General features: G+C 38.0%; 1 protein-coding gene across 1 annotated transcript in view; it reads left to right on the top strand.

Moving 5' to 3' along the window:
• The window catches only part of LOC117402897 (PH-interacting protein-like), a 106,442-nt gene extending 90,892 nt beyond the window's left edge, over positions 1 to 15,550 (top strand). Inside the window, exons 34-40 of the mRNA XM_059024145.1 lie at positions 1,790 to 1,840; positions 2,627 to 2,776; positions 4,572 to 4,724; positions 5,761 to 5,924; positions 6,829 to 7,097; positions 12,859 to 13,020; positions 13,469 to 15,550. Of these exons, the coding sequence (XP_058880128.1) occupies positions 1,790 to 1,840; positions 2,627 to 2,776; positions 4,572 to 4,724; positions 5,761 to 5,924; positions 6,829 to 7,097; positions 12,859 to 13,020; positions 13,469 to 14,193 (1,674 nt within the window). The 3' untranslated portion in view covers positions 14,194 to 15,550. The remainder of the gene's footprint in view (positions 1 to 1,789; positions 1,841 to 2,626; positions 2,777 to 4,571; positions 4,725 to 5,760; positions 5,925 to 6,828; positions 7,098 to 12,858; positions 13,021 to 13,468) is intronic.
• Positions 15,551 to 19,400: the final 3,850 nt, after the last annotated feature.

Genomic DNA, 19,400 nt, shown 5'->3' with positions numbered 1-19,400 from the left:
GTGAGCTATGAATGAAACAAAATGTACAAGAAGTCAACAGCTCAAATGAGTTAAAACTCGTGGCTGCTGTGGCCTGTTTTGTAAGCGTCAACACATCCCATCTCTATGGCTAAGTAAACAACCGTCATTAGTAATATTTTTGAAAATACACAATTAAGATACAATTTTCATACCTTGGTACGAGTTCAGAAAATCACACTTCACAAAGACCAAGAAAACGATGACAGGTGCTGGTGCTACAAAGCCCATTTTTGTTAAGTAGCTTTTCCAAGCCGATTTAAAAAATATTACGTAAGGCTGTTTTTAAAAACACATAGATATTGGCGCATCCTTCAGCGATCCACCAAAATGTGCTATGTGTGCAAAGCTTACCAGTGAGGATGCTGATTGTATTGGCGCTTTAAATTGTCAAATTCTATGTTCCAAGTCAGGCTTACAACACTTGCAGTTAAAATGTTTCCTGTCAAGTATCTGCAGATCACATATGTGTGGATATTCGTTCTCCAAGATGAACATTATTAATATTAATATCAGCGTTCTGTTCTGACTGATGCAAATCTTTGCTTCTCTGTATTGCTCATGCTGAGCTCACCTGTAACTCGAGGCCCTTGAGGACCTGCCACTTCTCCCACTCACTGCGAGTATTAGCTGATTATAAATGTACTGAATATAAAATTAGTGTATTTTTATTATTATTTGTAAGGTGTTTTTATTTTTAATTCACTTGAAGGAGAAAGCACATTGATTTTTCAGTTCAGTTTTTTTTTCTTGTGCTTCAGTTTTGTTTGCCACAATTTGCTTTGTTTTTGCAGTGGTGGAACACAATTTGGCTCTGCTAACACAGATACATAAGAATACAGTAGTTATACAATTCTGTGGTTATGGCAGGGAAAGAACTCATGCAGTAACAAGTCAGTAAAGAAGGCAGACTAGTACAAATGAGACAGAGTTTTGATTCCCCAAAAACTCCTTTAAAGAAAGAACTCTCAAAACAACAACATGTGTAAAAACTATATTCGTGTAGCTCTGTGTTTGTTTGTCGGTATGGGGATAGGAATGGAAATGTGCTCTTGACCTTGACCTTGACCTTGCTGTAACCAGGAATTCTGGCCCTTCACTAAAATAATTGAGTACCCCTGATCTAGACCACAGTTTTATCTTTGAAACATTGCATGTTGAAAGGTTGTTTCTACATACTCTTAACTGCAACGAAAGTTGATAAATAAAATGAGCTGTACCGTCTAAAGCATTGTAGCTTATTACCAGTTCTGAAAATTTTTTGGCAGCAGTGAGTTTACATTGAGGTAAATGTAAGGAACTAAGAAAAGTGACATGCTAAAAGAATCAAGCTGAAATTATACTTGTTGCGTTTCGGTTTCATAGCTTTCTTCAATAGTGTTGCTAGTCAGCTGAGTCATCAAGGGTCATGATCAAGGCGGTGCTATCTTATTCTCTTATTCTTTCCTCAGGTTTTTTGTGTGGAATACAAACCTAGCCTTGTTTCAAATTGTGTCTTAAGGAAAATTGTACTTATGGTCACTGGTTTATTCTGAACACTACAGCTGCAATATAGTATGTACTTCCCTTATAAATTTACATTTTTTCACACTACTACAGGAAGTGGCTACTAGTACATAATTAGGATAGGGAACATTGCAGGCCTGGGGCATGCATATACTTCTCTTCTCAATCATAAAGGTGGTGTTGAAGAAATATGATCTCACTGGTTACTATCTCTGCAATACAACAGGTTTTATCAAATCAAAATGTCAAATTTTCTTAACTAAAGGATGAAGATGAGGATACAGATGCTCCGAGTACTTCAACTAGGAAAAAGAAGGTAACTCTGCCCTGTCCGTATCTTATCTGACTATTTTGACAAAAGTAACTGCCTTTAGTTTGCAATTTGACACTTATGTCTATTTTATTTTATATATTGTATTGTTACTCCCAGCTTTGGTGTGTGATGCTCCCACCGTCGCTCGCTTTAAATCAGCTCTCAAGACCCACCTGTTCTCTCGTGCTTTCCATGCTCTTTAAGCCTGATATCTGCTATTAGCAGCTGCATTGCTGCTACTATTTAATGTATTATGTTACTATCATGTATTATGCACTTTTTTATATAAACTGTATAGCATGTATTATCCATGTCTCTGTATTTAAAGTAGTAAATACTTGTTGTTGCATCTTGTAAAGCGCTTTATTATTTATTTATTTCTTAGCAGACGCCCTTATCCAGGGCGACTTACAGTTGTAAAAGTCGCTTTGTGATGGTGGTTCAATATGAAAGGCGCTGTATAAAGTAAAAATTGATTGATTTGATTTTAAGTTTTTATTTTTTAGAACTTATTTTATGAAATGATATAGTAATGAGAAACTACTAAAACATTTGATAATTTCATAAACCAAAGCTTATTTAGGAGAAGTTAATATCATGCTGAGATATTCTGTAAAATATCTTCGTTTAACAGCTCACCTCAATGGCTTAACTGTGGGGAAAAATGCAAATGCAGAATATGCATTTTAATTCTTGTGAATAAGACTTTTATCAGCAACACTGAGTCCGATTTGGGTAGTTGGGTAGCAGTGAATTGTCTGTAAGTGTTTGCTTTTTCTTTTCTTCTAGGAACACAAACCCATAAGGAAGCTACGTAATACTGCACAGTCTTATGATAACCAGGCGTGGAAAACTCAGTGCAAAGAACTGCTGGATCTGATATTTCAATGCGAAGACTCTGAGCCTTTCCGGCAGCCTGTTGACCTAGAGGAATATCCGGTATGATCATTTTTTTATTACTCTACATTAATTAATCCCTTCACTAACTTCTCTGTGCTTAAATACACTTAAGAGATCATCGTTTCCACACAGACACCTTATATATTACTTGATATAAGATAAGAGTATTCACATCAGGATACAAGATGAACAGAAAATGACGATATCCTGCTATTATCATGATAAATGATCATTTGGATCTAGAACTGATACTTCTATATAATTTTACTGAAAGGAACAGTTGTACAATATTGGGCAGCAGTGTGGAGTAGTGGTTAGGGCTCTGGACTCTTGACCGGAGGGTTGTGGGTTCAGTCCCCAGTGGGGGACACTGCTGTTGTACCCTTGAGCAAGGTACTTTACCTAGATTGCTCCAGTAAAAACCCAACTGTATAAATGGGTAATTGTATGTAAAATAATGTGATATCTGTATAATGTGAAATAATGTATAATGTGATATCTTGTAACAATTGTAAGTCGCCCTGGATAATAATTGATGTCAACAGTAACAGTCTAGAGTACAAGTTCAAAGAATATATATACTGAATTTCCAAAAGTAGTACAATAGTACATGTTCAGACAGTAAATGGACTACAATACTAAGTACACTCTAATTTCAGTGAATTATGTTAAATTAACAAAAAAAGAAAAGAAAAGAAAATTGCCTGTAATCAGTAGTCATATTCAGATATACTGACAGCAGATACAATTATAGATATGAATGGTTTACTGGAAAGAAGGACTCCTATTCTCAGTATTATATTGCATTAAATGGTCACTTTGGATATTTTTTTTTTTTAAATCAAAGAACATTTGTACTAATGTTCATGACATGTAAACCAAAAAAAAAGATTTGTTTTCAAGAAAAACTAACAAGTCTACTGCACTGTGTTTACCTTTCTTACATGGCTGGAGAAGGGCTTTGGTCTGAAACATCCCAGATTTTTCTTTTTTTAATAATTTAAAACTTTTGTGTACATCTGTGGGTGCACACAGACGAAGGAGACAGTAAATTCCAATATAATCCAAGTTTTTTTTATTTTTTTTTTTATTAAACTCCACAAAAGAAAAACTTGCTCGCTTTTATACAGAAAAGACAATCGGGGTTGAGAGACAAGGTATAAAGAAAATTAACAGTTCAAACAGGATTTGTATAACAAGAAAAAAACAAAACAATGTAAACTAACTGGACAGTTAACCACGTCCAGTCGGTGAATAAGCAATTTGTTTCTGGGTTCTACCAGGTTGTTTATTGGCTTCAGCCTATCCCCTAGCCTGGGAAAAAAACAGCACCGTCTCTTTCCACTTTGTTGTATTTAATTCCAACAGCACTAGCACAGGAAAGAAGATTGCAGACACAAAGGCAGTTTCAGCTTCTCTTTGTTATTCCCGTTCAGTCCTGGGTGTAGATAAGCCCACGCTGCTCATTGCACGGAAGCCAGCCTTGACTGGCTGTGAAGGCTTTCTTTTAAAGGTGTCCGGATCATCCAGAAACTGGACGGTTACAGGCCACAGATGCGGGCCAATTAAGGCTAATGAAAAATAATAATGGTATAACCCTGATCCCCCTACCTATCCACACCTGCAGCCTGTTTACCCGTTAACTCCTTGATGTCATGGCAGGCAAGTGTGCTTACCACAGGTCTATCGGTGTGTTATCTGCAACACCTGTGGGGCTCGTTCCTAGCCCGCCATGAATGCCTCTTGCTGGTGAACTTGTGAGCTGGCTCTTATTATTATTATTATTATTATTATTATTATTATTATTATTATTATTATTATTATTCTCTTGTAGGATTACAGGGACATCATTGACACCCCAATGGATTTCAGTACGGTGCGAAAGACTCTTCAGGCTGGAAACTATGAGTCACCAACACAGCTGTGCAAGGATGTGAGGCTTATATTTAGCAATTCCAAGGCTTACACACCAAGCAAGAAGTCAAGGGTAAAAGGATACATTTTAATGATATTGCACACTGTGTGCTAGACTTCACCATTTTGCTCCATGTTTTTCCAGAGAGAGAAACAATACTTGAAGGTGCTGCTTCATTTAGGTTGGTTATGTTACCCTTTTATATTCCGTCTTAATTTATTCCATACATTCTCCTTGGCCATACCTCCAGATTTAATTGAGAGTAAGGGCCAGATTTTCGAAAGGGGTTTCATTTTCGGTGGAAATGGCAAAATCCGTTGAATTTTTCCACAGGTTAATCTGTTAAATATCTGCCTATTTTCTAACGTGATCCTCCGTTTTATCCGCTGGCGCATCACATTTCATGCATAGTTTAGTGAGCATTTAAGTTATTTTATCCGCCGAAATAATACTTACGGTTCAATTGTGTTGGCAAATGCTATATAAACACAATCGAAAATTGTACCGAACCAGCTGAAAAATGAGTCAAAACGCAAAAGACGAACACAAGGGCAAATTCTTATTTCCATTCAGTTTTACCAATCGCTTGTTTAATTAGGACAGCCTAAAACAAACAAACATGATCAAAACTAATGATTTGAGTTGTAGGTTTGAAATGAGGTATAACTGTAGTGTACAAAAATGAAAATTAATGAAAAATGGCGGATAGCTGAAGCAGGCAGAAAGCTAACTGGTGGAAGTTTCCGTTATCCACCACTTTCATCTTTAGAAAATAGACACAAATTCTTAGATCATTACATATTCCACCAAAAAAAAACCGTCAGAATAACTAATGAATCAAACTAGCCGATAGAGGCCTCCCGAGTTTTCCGCAGCTTTAGAAAACACTGAATCGGTGGAAAAAACAGAGGTGCAGAAAAAAACTGTTGAAATAATGCGATCCTCCAGCGGTTCTCCTTTGAAAATAACCCCCTAAGTGTCTGGAAGGCATGTATTTGAATAAACTGGAAAACCATGACACCCTAAAGGTAACGCTGTGGATACCCAACTCGGTTATTATTATTATTTCTTTAAAAGAGGCATTTTAATTTATTTAACTTTTTTCCAGATTTACAGCATGAGCCTGCGGCTTTCAGCTCTGTTTGAAGAACATGTCAGTATTATTCTGTCTACCTATAAGTCTGCCCATCGATTCCATGCAGCAAAAAGTCTAACCAGACAGAAGAAGAAAAGGCGGAGAAGTGCCTCCCCTTCCAGCAGTGCTGCATCGAGGTTTGTTTCCAAAACACTCGGAAAGGGATACAGATACAATCACCCTTTAGAATGTAAAAGCAGATTTGAGCAGAAATTGATGATTGATTGTATGAACAGTTTGCTGACTTGATAGTAACAATCTACAGTGTGCAATACAATATTAACAATGTTTAGCAATCCTGGAATGACCAGTACAAAAAGAAAATCTCTTTTAAACTTGTATAATGCGTAGACAATGATGTACTATACATCAGCATATAAAATGTATAAGTGCATTTAGTATTTTAGCATTAAGCTAAAATAAAAAAATAAAAGCCTAATATTTAATCTGGCTAACCAGTAGAGACCATAAAAGTTCAAAAGTACAGTAAGGTATTAACTTTTACATGCGTGCACAGATTATGTTTACAGACTCTTTACTAAGCTGTACTGGGTTAACAGCAGAATGAAGGGTTCTATATAATATCTAGTGTTCTCACTTTCAACAAGTTTTCATTCATCATGTGTCGCAAAGAGAAGCCGACGAGGAATTGGGTACAGAACAATACTACACGCTAGACCCGTGGAAATAATTCAGGTTGACTGTTGACACAGCTCATCAGCTTTGCCATTTGTTTTCCTTTTATTTTGCTGCCAGAGCAAAACCAAATAGAAAGAAATGTCTTGCAGCCGTCGGTGTGGCATATGTTGGTTCATCTACCCCCTCTGTATAGACTGTCTGAAGAAGCATTTTTCAGCACAGTAGTCTCTAGTTTTGTGTATTGCACAGCTTCAGGTCAGTGACTTTTTAGGTTTCTGTTTGATAGAGAAGGCATTCAGATGTCTGAGAAATGTATTTATAGCTGTGTACCAAACATTCAGTCCCATTATGAGTGTTGGGAAGCAAAAAAAAAAAGAATCCTGTCTTGCTTCCCATCCACAGCCCTGAAAGGAAGCGTCGGGCAGTGAAGTCCCAGATGAAGCCAGAGCCCTCAACGTCATCTCCTTCCCTGGGAGCCTCTCGCTCCCCAGCACTCCGCCAGGCTGCTGCTCAGATGAATGGTAGAGCTGTGGAATCTGCAGCTGTGGTTCGGACAAGAAGCACCAGGCGGTTTGGAAACCTTTCTATCACAGAGCATCCAGCTACATCATCTGGAGCAAAAACATCTACTTCAAAAAACAATACCTCCCTCACTGTACATGGTAAACCAGGTAGGAATAACTTGGTCCAATTTATAATTTCTGTCCATCCCTAAAGAACCGCTTTCTGTCAAAGCTGTGAATTTTAATTGGAAGAAAAAGCATCAACTGAATATACACACACACAGGACTGGCGCCAATAAATGATTTACGGCAAGACTAGGGGTGGGGATTATGTTGCCCATTTTTCCTCACTTTATTATTATTATTATTATTATTATTATTATTATTTATTTCTTAGCAGATGCCCTTATCCAGGGCGACTTACAGTTGTAAACAAAAATACATTTCAAGAATCACAGTACAAGTAATAATACAATTAGGAGCAAGATAAAAATACAATGACTTTGGTTCTAGCAAGTACAAGTATAACAAAATACCATTCAATAACGGAGCAGATAACAGTGTCAGTGATAGTTACATCAGAATATAAATACAAAATACTACAGATTAAATAACACTTGTGACAGATTACTGCATTTAATCATGTACTTTAGAGTACTGTAAAATAGGGGGCAGATAAGAGCAAGTAAAGCGCATTTAAGGAAGAATGATAATTGTCCAGAGGGAAAAGGAGTTCTACAGGTGCTGTCTGAAGAGGTGAGTCTTGAGGAGGCGCCAGAAGGTGGTCAGGGACTGGGCAGTCCTGACATCTGTAGGAAGGTCATTCCACCTTTTGCGGGGCGAGGGTAGAGAAGGAGCGGGCTCTGGAGGCAAGATATTTAGTGAGAAAGTAGTCTAAGTGAAGTTATCTGGCCACAAACTCCCCATCCCCAGTTGTACTGCTTCAAACATTTGAACCCCTTACAATACCAATAGAAACCATTGCAATGAAAATGGTAGAGTAACTGAGTCAATGCATAAAGCATTAACAGTGTATACAAACAGTATACATTTATTACTTCAGGACTGCATAAAGCACATAAACGCCAAGTTATCAAAAGTGCCCAGCCATTTTAAAGTGGAGATATCAAAAACACAAGCCAAGTTTCAAGAAACCATTGGAGCAACCTTGCCCAGCACAAAGCAAATAGGCACAACTGTAAAAGCGGTGGGGGTCAAGGTTGCCCCAGTTGTTTCTACTATGACTTGTGTTTTTCAGGCACAATAAAAGCGGACTGAACTTGCATCAAAAACGCAAGCCAAGTAGCTTGTAGGCAGGTACCATGGCATGCACTTGGAAGCTGGCAGGGGAGTGTGTAGAAATGCAAAAATAGACTCGCCCAAATAATTGGCATGGGCGAACCAGATTCGTCCAGTATAGATTTTAAAGCGTTGGACGAAACTAGACTCGCCTGGGCTAGCCCTGAAATTCAGTGAAAATTGTTGAAAAAATGGGTGTCGCCCAGTCGTCTTTTTCAGGTTCTGGGCCAATCTAGATTCACCCGATTGGACGCGGGCAAGTGTCAAAAAAAAGTGGTAACTTTGGGATTCGCCCAGAATCCCTTGGTGAAACTAAATTAGCTGGGCAAAAATAATTATAGGAAAAATATTTTTACAGCAAAAGTTTTGCTTTTGTGGATGAGGAAAAAATGTTAGATGTCTAGAAACAGATTTCTACAATAATGTATTTCAACAATTTTTTTGCAAAACTTCAAAAATGCTAATTCAAAAGTATTCATACCCTGACAAGGAAAATTAAATTAATAGCTAGTTGAGGCACCTTTAGCAATAATAACCTATTTTAAACGATTAGGATATTTGTCAATGAGTTTTTGGCATGATTCTTTAGGGACTGGGTTGTGTTGGACCGTCCAGTTGCTCTTTAAACCAAGTTTTGTAGCGGAGGGTTTCAGATGATTGGCCAATAGCTTTTGGTATGCTATGGAATCTATTTAACCATGTATTGGAACTAAATTTCCATTAGAGGAAAAACAGCCCGATAGAAGGATATTACCACCTCCATGCTTGACAGTAGGTATGGTGTTCTTTTCTTTGTGCGCCTCACCAGACTTTCTCCAAACGTAACGATTATCAGCGTGACCAAATAGCTTGATTTTTGTTTCATCACTCCACAAAACCTTTGGCCAGAACACATATCCATCATTCAAATGCGTTTTGCAAACTTTAAGCGATTGTCCTTGTGATGTTTTCCTAAAGGTGACTTTTTCCCTGGCCTGCAATCATTGAGCCCTTCACCATGCAATACTCGACCTATGGTGAAATGGAAACCCCAGTTCCACTTGCTGCCAATTCACTTTGAATGTCTTTGGCAGTCAATCTCGGATTGTTATTAACCTTCCTCACGATTCTTCTACTTGTTCTTGGTTAAAGAACCTTCTTTCTTCCAGACAGAGGGAGCGTTGTGACAGTACCATGAGTCTTGTACTTTTTTTTTAAAATCTAGTAGTCGCCAATTGATTTTACCCCGTTTTTCTCCCAATTTGAAATATCCAATTATATTTTAAGCTCAGCTCACCATTACCACCCCTGCGCTGTCCTCCGAAGCGTGTGACGTCAGCCGACCGCTTCTTTTCACTCTGCAGGCCCTCCATGCAGCCAAACCAGCAGCAGCAGTGTGGAGTAGTGTTTAGGGCTTTGGACTCTTGACCAGAGGGTTGTGGGTTCAATCCCAGGTGGAGGACACTGCTGCTTTACCCTTGAGCAAGGTACTTTACCTAGATTGCTCCAGTAAAAACCCAACTGTATAAATAGGTAATTCTATGTAAAAATAATTTGATATCTTGTAACAATTGTAAGTTGCCCTGGATAAGGGCGTCTGCTAAGAAATTATTATTATTAATAATAATAATAATAATAATAATAATAATAATAACCCAGAGCTACAGCGTCGGAGGACAACACAGCTCTGGGCAGCTTACAGGCAAGCCCCAGGTGCCTGGCCAGTCTACAGGGGTTGCTGGTGTGCGGTGAGCCGAGGACAACCTGGTCGATCTAAGCCTTCCTTACCGCCCCCGGGGCGGCGCTCAGCCAATTGTGCGCCGCCCACTGGGAACTCCCATCCATGGTCGGCAGTGGAATAGCCTGGACTCGAACCAGCGACCTCCAGCCTATAGGGTGCATTCTGCACTCCATGAAGAGCACCTTTACCAGTGGTCTTGTACTTCTTGATTATAGAAATAGTTTAAATTGGGATACTCAAATGCTTGGAAATCTTCTTGTATCCTTCTCCAGCTGTAGGACAATAAATCATTTTCTGCCTAAGGTCTTCAGGATAGCTCTTTACTTTTTCCCATATTGATTTATTGGTAATCCACAATCTATTATCATATTGAAATTTCAAGCACCTTGTAGACAATACTATCATAGCATCAAAGGGTATGAATACTTTTGAAATATCATTTTTGGAGTTTTGCAAAAAAATTGCTTAAATAAATAATTGTAGACATCTATTGTAACTTTTTTCCTCATCCACAAAAGCAAAACTTTTGCTACAAAAGATTTTTCCTAAAATTCTTTGTTTGAGAAATTCCCAAAATTATAAATTTCCATTGGGGTCTGTAAACTTTTGACCACAACTGTGTATATTCAAGGAAAGGCCTGCACGTGGATTAGGGAAAAGTCTTATGCAAAGTTTTCACATTTTGTTGGCACCTGAGCGTACTCCACAACGCTTTCAAATTAGACTTTACATGTAGAATCTAAACAAACTCCACATTGATAGTTAAAAAATGCATATAGAATATAAATAAGTAAGATTTACAGGGAAAAACAGATTAATCTCAGTTGCAGAAGTATTCACCCCCTTTGCTACTGCAGCCCTAAATCAGCTAAGGTGCAAATTGTTTGTTTGAAAGGTCACAAAATTAGTGAAATGGTTTCAGTGTGTACTCAAAGTGGTTTAACTTGTAGATAATTTCAGTCAGGTATATAAAGACTTTCAAGCTGCAACTCACATAGTGATCCAACAAAGCAACCATGAAGACCAAGAAGCTTTCGAAATAAGTAAGGGATAAAGTGGTAGAGAGGCACAGAGCAAGAGAAGGGTACAAGAAAATTTCAAAGGCGCTGATTATCCCTCTCAGCAGTGAAGTCCATCATTAAGAAGTGGAAGATGCATCAGATCACCCTCCCAAACTGAGCAGCAGGGCAAGCAAGAAACTAGTTCGGGATGTCACTCTGAAGCCAACAATGACCTTGAGAGATTTGTGTCAGAGATCTTGAAGCATGTATGGAGTTTGCGAAAAAGCATGTAGATGATACTGCAGACATGTGGAAAAAGATTTTGTGGTCAGACAAGACAAAAAGTGTCTAAATTCCAAGCATTACTTCTGGCACAAGCCCAACACTGCACATCACCCAGTCAACACCATCCCAACTGTCAAGCATGGTGGTGGCAGCATCGTGTTATGGGGATGCTTCTCTTCAGCAGGGACTGGGAAGCTTGTCAGGATAGAGGGGAGAATGGATGGTGCAAAGTACAGGCAAATCCTTGAGGAAAACCTGTTTTGAGTCAGCCAAGACGGAGGAGGAAATTCACATTTCAGCAGGACAATGACCCGAAGCACAAAGCCAAAGCCACACTGGAGTGGTTGAACAAGAAGAGAATAATTAATGTTCTTGAGTGGCCCAGTCAAAGTCCTGGCTTGAATCCAATCGAAAATTTATGGCGAGACTTGAAGATTGCAGTCCATCGACGATCCCCAACAAACTTAACAGAACTGGAGAAATTTTCCTGTGAAGAATGGGCAAAAATTTCACCATTCTACTGTGCAAAGCTAGCAGAGACCTATCCAAAAAGACTCATAGCAGTCATTGCTGCAAAAGGTGCTTCTACCAAGTACTGACTTAAGGGGCTGAATACTTATGCAACCAGTAAATTTCATTTTGTACATTTTCTTTGCAAGTTTTGCTGACATTTAACCTCTGACATACATTATTTGTAATTCAACAAAATGTGAAAACTTTGCAGGGGGGTGAATACTTCTGCAAACCACTGTGTATATGTGTGTATAATATATATATATATATATATATATATGTATATATATTATACTTATTATAAATTATACTTTTTCCATCCAGCTGAAGTAGACTTGTAGTCTGAAACGTCCTCATATAATTTATTTTTTATATCAATTAACAATTTTTGTGTTTCTTTTCGATTTTGCTCGTTTTGGTACACAGCAGTTTTCCTTTTTCAAGTGATATATCAAATATTTTATTTATTTATTTATTTATTTATTTATTTATTTATTTTTTTTTAATTTTTTTTTTTAAATTTTTTTTTAATTTAGTCGTCGCCAATTTTTTACCCCGGATTTCTCCCCAATTTAGTATGCCCAATTATTATCTGTATCCTTGGCTCACCGCTCGCAACCCCCCTCACCCCCCCCCCCCCCCCCCCCCGCCGACTCGGGAAATGGCAGCTCCTCTGAAACGTGCTCCTGCCAAGCCGTCGTGAGAGATCCACAGCAATGCCACCAGACCTATAGTGTCGGAGGACAACACAGATCTGGCGGCTCCACTGCAGAACCACAGGCGCCCTATCAGCCACAGGGGTCGCTGATGCGTGGTGAGCCGTGGATTCCCCTGCCGACCTAAGCCCTCCCTACCCGGGCAGCGCTCAGCCAATTGTGCGCCGCCCCCTAGGAACTCCCGGTCACGGTCGGCTGTGACATAGCCTGGATTTGAACCTGCGATCTCCAGGCTATAGGGCACATCCTGCACTCGGCGCGGAGCGCCTTTACTGGATGTGCCACTCTATATCAAGTATTTTAAGAGAGAAAATAATATTACCATTTTGCATTTACATTTAAGATCCTACACTAGAAGAAAAATGCCCCCAATATAACTGTTTCCTTTTTTTTAGTGACAGATAGTCCTAACAAGCAGTTCAAGGCCCAGAACACTGTATCTTCTGCTTGCCTCTCAAGTGATACTGAGAACACTAGGAGTTCCTCCACTGCAGAAAGTGCTGGAGAGCAAAGGAAAGTGAAACGGAAACTGAAGGCATCGTTAAGCCAGCAGGAGGGTAAGAACTAAGAAAACAAAGGCCAGTGCAGTCGTGCTAAAGATTTTATACAGAGTGGTTGTGACAACTTTGCAGTACCATATTTAAAGAAATGTATAAAGGGTGTTTGTGAAAGTGCTGCATTCTTTAAGTTTATATTATATTGAAACCCTTCAATCAACAAGTGGTATCTGTTTTAAGCAGTTGTTCAGATTCATATACTGTGGTGGTAGTCCTAGTTTGTTGCCTTGGATAATGCCTTCCTAAATATATAAAACAATGCTGCCAGTATCAATAGCAGTATCGTCCTTCTCATGAACATTGCACATAGTGAACTGGACTGTATTGCATGTGTAGGATCAAAGAGTGTAATAATAACATAAAAATCAACAACTTATTAAGAGGCACTCAATTCATTCTGAGTAGCCTGATGAACTATCTTAATTTTCAAATGTTCTGTTATTTCCAGTGAATTCCCAAGATAGCTCGCGGGCACAGAAAAGCTTGCAGCTGAACGGACACGGTGGACATGGTTCAAATGACGTGGTAAGAAGAGGTCGAAAACCAAAGGCAATGACCGTCGCAAAGGCAGCATCTGCTGTGGTACCAGAAACTGTTGTGAAGCCTTCTGGGAAAAAAAGGGGACGTAAAAGCAAAAAAGAATTGGAAGCCATGAGAGGAAATGAGCTAGAAAATAGAGCTACAACGACAGAGGAAGAGGAAAGGGAGCAGTCGACCAGTGATGAGGCAGGCACCTCTGCTGTGGCAGACACTAGCTCTGAGCAAAGTCCTATAGTTCAGAAGTCCCGCCGGGGCAGGAAACCCAAAGGAATGAAAAAGACACCTGAAATGCCTTCTGCACCCACTGCAGTGAGCCCAAAGATGCAGACACGAAGCAGTGGGAGGATTGAAAGGCCCATAGAACGGATGGAAGAAGAGGATGAGGAGGAGGATGATGAGAGGACTGAAGAGGAGGTTGAGGGGGTTCAGGAACAGAGCAATGACAAAGGCTCTAAATTCCCCATGAGAACCAGAAATCAGGGTCGAAGGACAGCTTTCTACAATGAAGATGACTCTGAGGAAGAGCAGAGGCAGCTGCTGTTTGAAGATTCATCTTTAACCTTTGGGACTTCCAGTAAGGGGCGAGTTCGCAAACTGACTGAAAAGGCAAAAGCAAATCTAATTGGCTGGTAAACCACAACCTAAAACTAAAGAATAAACTAACAAAGACTTTGGTAACTTTTGCTCTGTGATATCCAGGTAAAGCTTAAGCTAGGGCACTTGAGGACACTGCAATTCTTGCTGCTAATTTTTGTATATTCAGTGGTTAACCTACCTACTTTGGGACCAAAATCGGGCCCTTTGCCCAAACTTTGATATACAATATGTTGCCCTTTTTAATGAATACTGTTTTGAACGTGATAATACTAAATACCCAGAGTATAAAAGTATGTTTTATAATTAAAACTTCCAACAAGACCTGTTTAAAGAGGATAGTCTAGTTTATGGTGGCCTGACTTCAAGTAAATATTAATGTAAATTACACATGAAAAGCTTTTCTGTTATCTGTTTGAAAACAGTACAGCTCCATCTTGGGTTTAATAACCTTTACTTAGAACAATATACATTTTATAAGCAAAGGACCAAGTACCAATGGAATAGTCATTCCAAAAGTGTTCCCTTAACTTATCATGAAATTTTAGGAGCCCATTTAAGCTCATGTTAAATAAGAATGTGTATCCATTTCCCTAGACAGATCTCATACGAAGCCAATCATTCACCAGGGCCATTGTCATTTATGTACATTGAGTTTTAAGACTTCTTTGTTTAAAATACTTTTAATCATGATCTACATAATCTTGTTTATTATGTACTCTTAAGCCCCTTTCACACTGGCATTTCTACCCAGTTTCTGGCTACCTGGGTCACAATCCTGCATAATGTGAAACCACGTACCTGGGTCGTACCGGGGTTAACCCGGGTCCCAGTGACCCACCTCAGGATGTGGGTTGACATGCTTTGACCCAGGTTGAGCGAGACAAAGTACATGACGGCCGACGAATTAACAAACAGCCACGCCTGCATGAAGGTTTCACTTCCGCAAAGAATGTTTTTGTTTATCAACGTTTGGGCCGACTGTTCAATCCAGATGGAAGTGTCTAAGAAGCTGCTTCCAGGGCATTGATGTGCGTATTGTTTACTTGCATCTGTCACCCAGGTCAACCCTGCTTTATCAAAAGCAGTGTGAAATCGCATGCCCGGGTAGGTTCTGACCCGGGTAGAGCATGCCAGTGTGAAAGGGGCTTTTAGATGAGGCTGTAGGCATGGCTCTCAAACATCATTCATTTTTAGTTTGCACTATTTGTTTTTTCAATGATGAATCACAGATGACCACCATTGCTTGGGTGTGCCACACAGGTTATATGTACATACCTTGCATGTTACCAGACTGATGCATTTCCTACAGTTCAGCTGATGTCTGAATGGACTTGGTGTGTGATCAACATTATATATATATATATATATATATATATATATATATATATATATATATATATATATATATATATATATATCTAACAAGGAGGAACTGTTTTTCAAAGACATGGTGAATAAAGGCAAAATGCAAGAAAAAATAAAAATCAAGCCAATTAAAGGACTGTAAAAAAAAATGCATGTGATGAAAACATGGATAGTACAATGTTCAATTACTCCAGTCTCAAGCTTTATTCTTTTGTGAAAAAGCCAGCTGACTTGACCATCGTATGTCACAACAACTGCAGTTTTAAGGCCACAGAATTCCAGGGATGAAGAGCATTTTATGCCAAGTTGCAGCTCCTGACTTCTGATAAATCCATGGACTAGATCTTATCTGTAGCAGTGTTGAGACTGCATTCAACTGTAAATGTAAAACAAAATTAACCTTGAATGTGCACAGGCAGGCAGGCAGGCAGGCAGGCAGACAGGAACTTGAATGAAGTGCTGCAGCAAACATCCACCTTCAAGATACTTCCACTGTGTTGTTTAGCATCATCTTTGGATTGTATGATAACTGGCATACATGTATGCACCAAGACATTTACAATTTATATTGGAGGAGTTTATGCAAAATGTGGATGTTATCGTAAAAAGAATTGCTTTGATGCTACCCTAGTCACTGTGCAACCTTTGGTGAATACAAGTATTATGGTAAGGCCACAATTCAATAAAAACATTTATAAAATTATTAATTTATGAACTATCTATCTCCACTTTGGTTTTTGGCACATCCTTAATGGGACAGAACTTTTTTACAGTACTTGTAGGAAAGGTTGTGTACATAGGAAAAAAGGAACTAGTGAGAAACCGAATTTAGAGAACACGTTACAGTTTGTATACATATCATTCAATTGAAGTTACAATATATAAACTACACCACCTGAAATGTACTTATTGTAATATTTTTCTGGGAAACCCCCATTGAGCTGAAACATCTTGTATACAAGGGTGTTGTAACACTAGCCATGGAATTATGTAAATATATAGAAACCTTATGTAAATATATTAGAAACCTTAACTTTCACCCACCAATCAGGAAGCTCCTTTGCTGGCACTACCACACAGTAGGTGGCCAGAGAACGTTCAGATTGAATGTCGAGCTTTAAAAAAGCGAAAAAGGGAGAAAAGCAAAAAACTAAATAAAAAATAAATAACTTTTTTTCAGATTGAACTCTTTAAAAAAACTAAATTACAGAATTACTAAGATTTTGCTTTGATGCTAAGTGAAATAGAAAAAAAAACTGTTCAATGTTTAGTAACTTTAAACTAATGATTTATGTGTGTGTAAGAGCCTGTACAATAACAAATGTATTATGTTCTAGTTCTGAGACATTCTTAGTTGTGTTTCCCCTATTTTCTATTCAAGTATTTTATGCAGGCATTTTGCAGTTACAACAATTACAAGAATCATTAGTCATCTAATAGTAAAAAATCTGTGTCTTCTCAGCCAAAGAAAACATCATAAAAATAAAGGATAACGGATAACAGGATTATCATTTCTGAAGGGCAACTGAAAGAAGCTTCTCCAATAAATCCTCTTTTTAGTATGCATACAAAATTCCCTAGATTGGTTTTACACAGTAAGTCAAGATGTAGAGAAGTATTGGAGAATGTCAAAACTGATGGCGTATCTGGAACGTGGAAAAGGCCTGTTGGTGCAACTATATCCAGCTGTGCAAGAGCAGAAGGTGACTGGGAACAATGGAACATCTTCAAAAGTCTGAACCCAGGACCTTCATTATATTGACAGCGTGCATGTTGTCATTGGAACTTTCCTTCATGGAGTGTAGAATGTTGGTCACATGATGGCAAGCAAATCAATTGAAATTACGTCATTCAAGTACAAAACACCCTCCGCAAAAAAAAAAAAAAAAAAAAAAAGGCAATGGAGGCTTTGAAATGGGACCGTCATGGATGGAAAATCAGGAGATTTAAACAGGACTGCTATATGCTGAGACTCATTGTCCACATGGCATGAAAAGACCATTTCACACAAAAAGGAAAATCTGTTGGTGTCAGTAAAATGCAAACCTGTTTTTTAGACAGTTGGTTATCTTCATGAAAATAAGCCTTAGACACGATCTAGCCTGGATTTCATACTTTTGTGTCCTTAGCTGGCCATGAACTGTATGTTTCATAGCCTTTTGAATCCTGGAGGCAAAGGTGATGCATTTTTTAATGTATTCTACAAACTGTGATTCATTCAAACTGACTTGTAACCTGTGTAGATACCCAAGTGATTACAAAGTAAGGGGAGTATAGATTACTAGACAAGCCCCTTGGTACTAGCAAGAAGGAAGTGGGCAAGAGGGTATAACTTTTCAATATTAGGGACAGCTAAAAATGTACATTAGAATATATATATATATTTTTTGTTATATGTATATTTGGGGTGTTTTCAAATGTTTACCCTGTTCACTGAACATAAAATTTAATTTGCTGTTTAGTCACATACTCCCTTGTTTTACCTAACTAATTGCATTTCTTTCTTTATCACTGAAACTTGACATATTTTGCCAAAGACTGAGATTCAGAGCAGTGGCCCTCAAGTGCATTTTTGTGCGCGGAAATCAGTCGCTTATAAAAAGCGCGCAAAATATCCACAATAATACCCATCTGTGATGAATGTCTTTAATGGCAAAATTGAACACATTGCACTCACTTTGTTTGAGTGTATATACCCTGTAAACAACTGAAAATAAGGGGTGCTCCATTTTTAAGAGATTTTATTTAGCATTTTATTAAGAAACTAATTTGAACTAAAATAGTAAAATGGGAGTGGAGTTTGCTTGACCATACATAGCAAGTGGATTGTGTTCACATTTATACATAACAAAGTTACACTAATATATATATATATATATATATATATATATATATATATATATATATATATATATATATATATATATATATATATGTGTGTGTGTATATGTGATCAAAACATGTTTAAAGTTGTTTTGAAGACTGCTGAAATTTTGGGAAAAGATATACATTAGATTATCCTCTATTTATTATTATTATTATTATTATTATTGTAAAAGCTCACTTTATTTTTAGAAGATTATTTCCATTTATTGTTAAGTGGCCAAATCACTTTTATATACAGTCATGTTTCATTTGAACATTGCATATTCTTTATCTGCACTTTTCCTGGCATGTGATTTATGCTGACACAAGAGAATATATTACCAGAAGAATTCTGTTTAATGATTGTGCCTTCTACATTTTTGTATTTCTACTCGTCTGCATTAATGTTCTGTAGGCGAGGTTTAAATAGATGGTTTTCTGAAGGGCCTTTTAAAGAAATGATTGCCACTGAAAGAAACTCTTAATTTGTTTTAATGCATTTCTTTTCTGAGGAAAATATGGTTTCTTTTTTCATTAATGAGCAGTCAATCATATATTAGAACAGAACATATTTTTAATGTAATGGGTGCAGCATTTTTTGTAACACTGTAATACTAACCTGATTCTAATTCACACTCATTTTGAATGTCTTAGAGTAACCAGTCACATGGTATAAAGTGTTTGTTGAAAAACTCCCTAGTGCAAGTGCAGTTTTACCAAAAACACAATAAACTTATTGTTGGTATAACACTGGAAACTACTGTGTAATAAACATCACAGGGTTATTCTGCAAAAGGTAATGTTAAGTAAAACTGCAGTGTCCTTATGAAGATGCCTGTTACCTAGATTTTATCAGCATATCTTGCTGTTGTAATGACAGCTATTTGGTGGTTTATTAAATGGGCCTGAAACAGTATTTTCTTTTATACTACCCTGTGCTTGCATCTGTACTATCAATTCCAGTTCCCTTGCAAGTACGAAATGTAACCATTATCTGATGGGATATAGTCTCT

This window comes from Acipenser ruthenus, chromosome 5 (genome assembly GCF_902713425.1).
Source record: "Acipenser ruthenus chromosome 5, fAciRut3.2 maternal haplotype, whole genome shotgun sequence".
Lineage (NCBI taxonomy): Eukaryota > Metazoa > Chordata > Actinopteri > Acipenseriformes > Acipenseridae > Acipenser > Acipenser ruthenus.
This window is presented reverse-complemented; position numbering and strand designations above follow the sequence as displayed.